The sequence below is a fragment of the Cuculus canorus genome, chromosome 3 (genome assembly GCF_017976375.1).
Source record: "Cuculus canorus isolate bCucCan1 chromosome 3, bCucCan1.pri, whole genome shotgun sequence".
NCBI lineage: Eukaryota > Metazoa > Chordata > Aves > Cuculiformes > Cuculidae > Cuculus > Cuculus canorus.
Genome location: NC_071403.1, coordinates 65,875,768 through 65,882,058, shown reverse-complemented (window position 1 = coordinate 65,882,058; position 6,291 = coordinate 65,875,768). Strand labels below are relative to the sequence as shown.

The 6,291-nt window shown below is 50.1% G+C and overlaps 1 protein-coding gene across 5 annotated transcripts in view; it reads left to right on the top strand.

Annotated features, from left to right (window-relative positions):
• Window positions 1-1,902: 1,902 nt before the first annotated feature.
• Window positions 1,903-6,291, top strand: part of GRHL1 (grainyhead like transcription factor 1) — a 45,721-nt gene continuing 41,332 nt past the window's right edge. For 2 of the 5 annotated variants that reach the window (XM_054063371.1, XM_054063368.1), the window contains exon 1: window positions 2,428-2,506. In XM_054063371.1, coding sequence (XP_053919346.1) covers window positions 2,460-2,506 — 47 coding nt within the window. In that variant the 5' untranslated portion in view covers window positions 2,428-2,459. Of the gene's footprint in view, window positions 2,062-2,159; window positions 2,210-2,427; window positions 2,507-6,291 lie in introns of those variants that run through there. The other 3 variants (XM_054063372.1, XM_054063370.1, XM_054063369.1) reach the window with 3 other exon arrangements.

The window sequence follows — 6,291 nt, the reverse complement described above, 5'->3', positions numbered from 1 at the left end:
CCATAACCTGGGCTGTATCAAAAGAAGTGGTGCCAGCAGGGTGAGGGAGGTGATCCTGCCCCTCTGCTCTGCTCTGGTGGGACCACACTTGGAATACTCATCCAGCTCTGGAACCCTCAGCTCAGGAAAGACATGGACCTGTTGGGGCAGGTCCAGAGGAAGTCACCAAGATGATCAAAGGCCTGGAACACCTCTGCTATAAAGTAGAGGCTGAAAGAGTTGAGGTTGTTCAGCCTGGAGAAGACTGTGAGAAGACCTTATCACGGACTTTCAGTACTTAAAGGGGGCTTACAAGAAAGATGGGGAAAAACTTTTTAGCAGTGCCTGTAGCAACAGGACAAGGGGTAATGATTTTAAACCAAAAAAAAAGGAGAGGTTTAGACCAGGTTAATTGTTATGTTGATACACAAGTTTTCATTGTCAGATCAGGCTGTGAAGAAAAGCTGTCCCTTTTGCAGCTTTGCTTTATTTGGAGTAAAATCTTTGTAAATTCTAGTTAAGTGGAAATACCAGGTGCAGCACATCACTAAGATTTCAGCAGTTTGAGTGCAATGTAAACCTGTGACGGAACATCAGCACGTTCTGCACGTTAGGAAGAATTTTTTTTTGCTGAGGGTGGTGAAACACTGTCACAGATTGCCCAGAGAGGTGGTAGATGCCTCATCCTTGGGAACCTTCCAGGTGAGGTTGGACAGGGCTCTGAGCAATCTGACCAGGTTGAAGATGTCCCTGCTCACTGCAGGTGCATTGGACTGGATGACCTCCATGGTTCCTACCAGTCCAAACCATTATTCCATGAGACCAGAGGGGAGAAACAGGCAGTGGGAGCACTGGGGACTCTGGTGCAGCTGCGGTGCCAGCACCTTCGCCCTCATGAGTGCTGTGTATGCAGGAGCAGAGGCGAAAGGACGGGATGTCATCCAGAGGGACGTGGACAAGCTGGAGAAGTGGGCCTGTGAGAACCTCATGAGGTTGAACAAGGCCAAGTGCAAGGTCCTATGCCTGGGTCGGGGGAATATGTGGTTTCAATACAGAATGAGGGATGAAGTGATTGAGAGTAGCCCTGAGGAGAAGGACTTGGGGGTGCTGATTGATGAGAAGCTCAAGGTGAGCTGGCAACGTGCACTCACAGCCCAGAAGGCCAAACCGCGTCCTGGGCTGCATCAAAAGCAGTGTGGCCAGCAGGGCGAGGGAGGGGATTCTGCCCCTCTGTTCCTCTCTTGTGAGACCTCATCTGGAGTATTGTGTCCAGTTCTGGAATCCTCAACATATTAGAATGGGTCCAGAGGAGGCTACAAAGATGATCCGAGGGCTGGAGCACCTCCCATAGGAGGACAGGCTGACAGAGTTGGGCTTCTTCAGCCTGGAGAAGGGAAGGCTCTGAGGAAACCTTATAGCCATCTTTCAGTCCCTGAAGGAGCTACATAGAAGCTGGGGAGGGACTAGTTTACAAAGTCTTGTAGTGACAGGATGAGGGGGAATGGGTATAAAGTGGAGAGGGGCAGATTTAGACTAGACATTAGGAAGAATTTCTTCACAATGAGAGTGGTGAGACACTGGCACAGGTTGCCCAGGGTGGCAGGTGGCTGCCCTATCCCTGGAGGTGCCCAAGGCCAGGCCGGATGGGCTTCCGAGCAGCCTGATGCACCGGGAGGTGTCTCTGCCCACCGACAATCCCCGCACTCCCTCCCCCCGCCTCCCCACGCTGCCGCCACCGCCCCGACTCCCGCGCGCCGGCGCTGGCCACACCCCTTCACTCCTTGACCACGCCCCTCGGCCCCGCCCGCCCAATGGGGGCGCGGCGGCCCCGCCCCTCGGCCCCGCGGCAGCCAATGGGAGGCGGCGCTGGGGCTCCCGGTCCACCTGCGGCCGCGGGAGGCACCTGAGCGAGCGAGAAAAGCCGACAAAACCCGTCGGTGCGGCCGGTGGGTTGCGCGCTGCTTCTCTCCGATCGTTCTTTTCTTTCCTCTCCTTTCCCCCTCCCCACTCCCTCCTCCCCGCCCCGCTCCGACCCGCCGGGCCAGTTCTGCCTCCTCCAGACATGACACAAGACTACGACAAGTGAGTGAGCAGCGGGGCAAAGGGGTGGGAAAGTCCTGTCCAACCGGTGCTGCCTCCCCCCCGCGGGGGCTGCGGCCAGAACGGGCCTTTCTCCTAGGGGGCGGTGCGAAAGGATGGATGGAGCGGAGGGGGGCAGTGATGGATACGGGTGAGCCCCGGGGCGGGGGGTGCGAACGACCCCGGCGGCCACCCCGCCCCGGCGGGCGAGCGGCGAGGCTGGGCTGGCTATGAAACCCGACACCGAGGCGTGGGGCAGCGCCTTAAATGCGGGCGGCGGCGGCGGGGAGCGAGTTTTGGAGCTGCCGGGAGGAGCGGGCGCCGCGCTGCCCCGCGCTGGGGGCCCCGCCAGGGAGGGAGGGCGGGAGGGAGGCGGGCGGAGCGCCGCCGCCGCCGCACACATGGACTTCTACGAGGCGCATCCCTCCGGCAAGGTGGATTTCGGCAGGTAAGGGGGTCGGCAGGCATCTCCTCCGGCGGGCATCCCCGCTGCCCGTGCTCGGCTCTGGTCCAGCGAGCATCCCTTGCCCCATACCTTCCTCCTTGCTTTGCCCCTGTCCTCCGGCCAGCATCCCTCCTTCCCGTGCCTCCATCCTCTGACCGGCACACTCCTCCCCTGTGCACCCTGGTCTGGCGGGCACCCCTGTCTTGATCCATCCCTGACAGACTGAAGGGCTAAGTCAGCCTTGCTGGAATTCACGATATCTCTAAGCTGATTCTCTCCAGCAATGCAGTGTCCGCGTGGAAAGAGAGAACCAAAAGTGCTGAGAACTAAAGCAGCCACTAACCAGAAATTTAGCAAATCTAGTGGGATGTCGCTGCTCATGGCGGGGGGGGGTTGGAACTGGATGATCTTTAAGGTCCCTTCCAAGCCCAACTATTATATGGTTCAAATGCAAAACCTACACATTTCTGTATGATTTCCTTCACGTTGCAATGCCTAAATACAAACCCTTTTGTCCAGTGGGCATCCCCGCTCTGGTCTGGCACGCATCCTTCTGCGGGCACCCTTCTCTTGATCCATCCCTGCCAAACTGAAGGGCTAAGTCAGCCTTGCTTGAACTCACAAGAACTCTAAGCTGATTCTCTCCAGCAACGCAGTGCCTACATGGGAAGAGAGAACCAAAATACTGAAAACTAAAGTAGCAAAACCTGTGCATTTCTGTGTTGTCCTTGCAACACCTAAATATAATTCCCCTCATCTGGTGGGCACTCTTCTCCCAGTACCTTCTCCCTCATCTGGCGGGCACCCTTCTCCCTGTGCCCTCTCCCTCGTCCGGCAGGCATCCTTCTCACCATACTTTCTCCCTCATCTGGTGGGTGTCCTTCTGCGGGCACCCCTCTCTTGATCCATCCCTGCCAAACTGAAGGGCTAATTCAGCCCTACTGGAACTCATAAGAACTCTGAGCTGATTTCATCCAGCAATGCAATATCCACATGGAAAGAACTAAGAGGGAACCAAAAATACTGAGAACTAAAGCAGCCACTAACCAGAAACATGGCAAATGCAAAATGTACATATTTCTGTATTCCTTTGTCATTACAATGCTTAAATATAATGCCCTCGTCTGGCGGGCACCTCTCTCCCTGTGCCTGCAGCCGTCTGCCTGGTGAGCGTGGCTGCAACTGCCTTATACTGCGTGGCAGCAGTGTTAAACAGCTAAAACTGAGCCAAAATCAAGCTCAGAGAGCATTTGCTGTGACTTCAAGGTGCTGAATGCTGGAACGTGTTCTCCAAAGGGATCGTTTGCTATGTTTAGTAGCTCGGGTTTGGTCCTGCACTTGTCACCCTGTGCGTGCGTGCGTGCTGTAAGCGAATGGAAAAGGGGTAACTCTGAAGTGACTTGAAGTACCAATTATAAAATCACTATATTTTGTATAAGTGGTAACTGAGATGCTTTTGTTTGCTAGGGAAAGCATAGGATTTCCACCAAGGGTGTTTTTTTAATATCCTACGTTTTAGGAAGAGGACTACAACACAGCAGCTCACTCGCTTCACCCTGTAATTAAGGTTTTTCATGTGTGTTTTTACCTCCCATGACGCTTAACAGATGAGGCCATAGCAACTTAGGGACGTGCACTTCTCTCTCCTGGCACCTAGAAGCTGTCAAAAGAACTCTCTGCTGCCTCAGCAGTAAAGGTGTGTGCTATGCAATACCAAGTTTAACCCACACTGTGGCCGAGGAGCTCCAAACGCCTGGAAATAGATTGCAGGGTGGGTTTTGGATGAGTAAAGTAGGTAGGAATAGTTTCTGTGATCTGAACACTGGGAGCTGTAGGATCCTAGCAGGAAAAGAAGAGAGCATCTGCTTTTTGTAACATTCTTCTGCTTCCACTTTGGTTACATAGGAAATAAAGTTCAGAAATTATTAATCTGCAGTGGGGAAACTTATTTTCAGCCTTTGCTGGATGTGTCTGCTACTTTGTGAGTGGGTGCACGTGCCAGTAATCTTGAAACTGAAAACTTGGGAAAAATAAATGTTTGCCTTCTCTTATTAATATGTTCTCATTTTCCTGAAAGAAGCCGTGGTTTTGTTAAGGGATTGAGTTACTGCCAAACCCTGTGCTTCTCTTGATAACTCTGTAGGTGATTCTTTCTACACTGCTTTTAGGGGGGGTAGGTGACCTGTAGGGCAATGTGCATTATATTTAGGTGTTGTAATGGCAAAGAAATCACACAGAAATATGTAGGTTCTGCACTTGTTACGTTTCTGGTTAGTGGGTGCTTTGGTTCTCAGTGCTATTAGTTCTCCCTTGGTTCCCTCTTTCCGTGTGGGCACTGCATTGCTGGAGGGAATCAGCTTATTGTTCTTGTGAGTTCCAGCAAGGCTGACTTAGCCCTTCAGGTTGGCAGGGGTGGATCAAGGGAACTGCTCCCAGGTTACTTCAGTTGCCTTTTTCTATTTGGGTGATTTTAACTTGAGGACTTCCCCATTTGCTGTGAATATTCAAGATTTCTTTTATCACAGTGTGTAAGTCTAGGAGCTTTTACCTAAAGAAAATTCTAACTTGCCTTCTGGTGTCCTTCAATAGAAAGTGGATCTCCTGGGTACGAGGGGTTTCTGCATTTTGGTGTCTGTGTCAGTGTGTGCACCAATATGTACAAAGACCTAAAGCAAAGGCTCGGTGCAAGAGCTTGTCTTTTGTTGTTGTTGTTGTTTGCTTTTTTTCCAACTCTACAACACTGGTTTATAGCGACAAAGTGCTCTTACAAGTCCTGGAAACTCCCACTCGCTTTAAGTGTCTTCAGCTCAGCCAAGCAATTCCATTGAAGCCCAGTGAGACTCCTTGTGTAACTGATAAAGAATCGAACGCGTAATTTGCAAAGTGCTTTGCAATCTTTTTGGTAGAAGGTGGTGATAAAAGTAGGATACTGTTAAGCTGATTATAGTGATTAGAGTATTTCACAACTTTATATTTCACAACTTTTTGTATTTGTAGTATATTTCAATCTCTGAATTCATCAGAGTAAATAGATCAGAAGAATGCTTATCTGTCAGGAAGGGATGTGATGGAGGCGGGGAACTGCTTTTTTGTGGGGTTTGGGATTCTAAAATATCTATTTATTTATTTTAAACTGTTACCAATTCATTAAAAATTGCTGAGTTTAGGATTATTTAAGAAAATTAAAAAGCTTACCTTCTCTCCTTGCCAATCCGTAGTAAACCAGTGTTACTCGTGCACTGGAAAGAAAACTGTTTGAACTGGTTTAAAAGTCAGATTTGAACAGTATTAACTTGAGCCAACTTGAAAAGTGAAGGGTATGTTTTACCAATAGAACCAAAATATACTAAGTTGTCTAAGCTGGTAGGACAGCATTTTCTATGGGTGTCCTGCTTTCACCTGTGGGCAGAAGGTCCAGGTCATCTTGAGCTTTCTCCTTCCCAGTAATCACAAAATGTTCAGAGTAAATGTAATTTTTCAGTGTACTAAAACATGAGGGAAAACCTCCAGTTTTTATGTGGTTTTTTTTTCCCCCAGTCATCTCTTGAGGGTGTTACAGACTAGTGCCATGGATTATTTGAACAGTAACCAGAGAGTAAGTCTTTTGGCTTCCCTAGTCAGAAAAATTCTCAGCCAAATCGATTTAGGGTCACTTTGACCATCTCTAGCGAGTTGGCAGCTTCTAGGTGATGTTTTCAGATACAGACTGAGAGTGAAGACACGTTCTGAAAGCTCTGGAGGAAAAAAGTGTTTGGTTAATTCACATTTTCTAGTTCTAAATGGCAGCT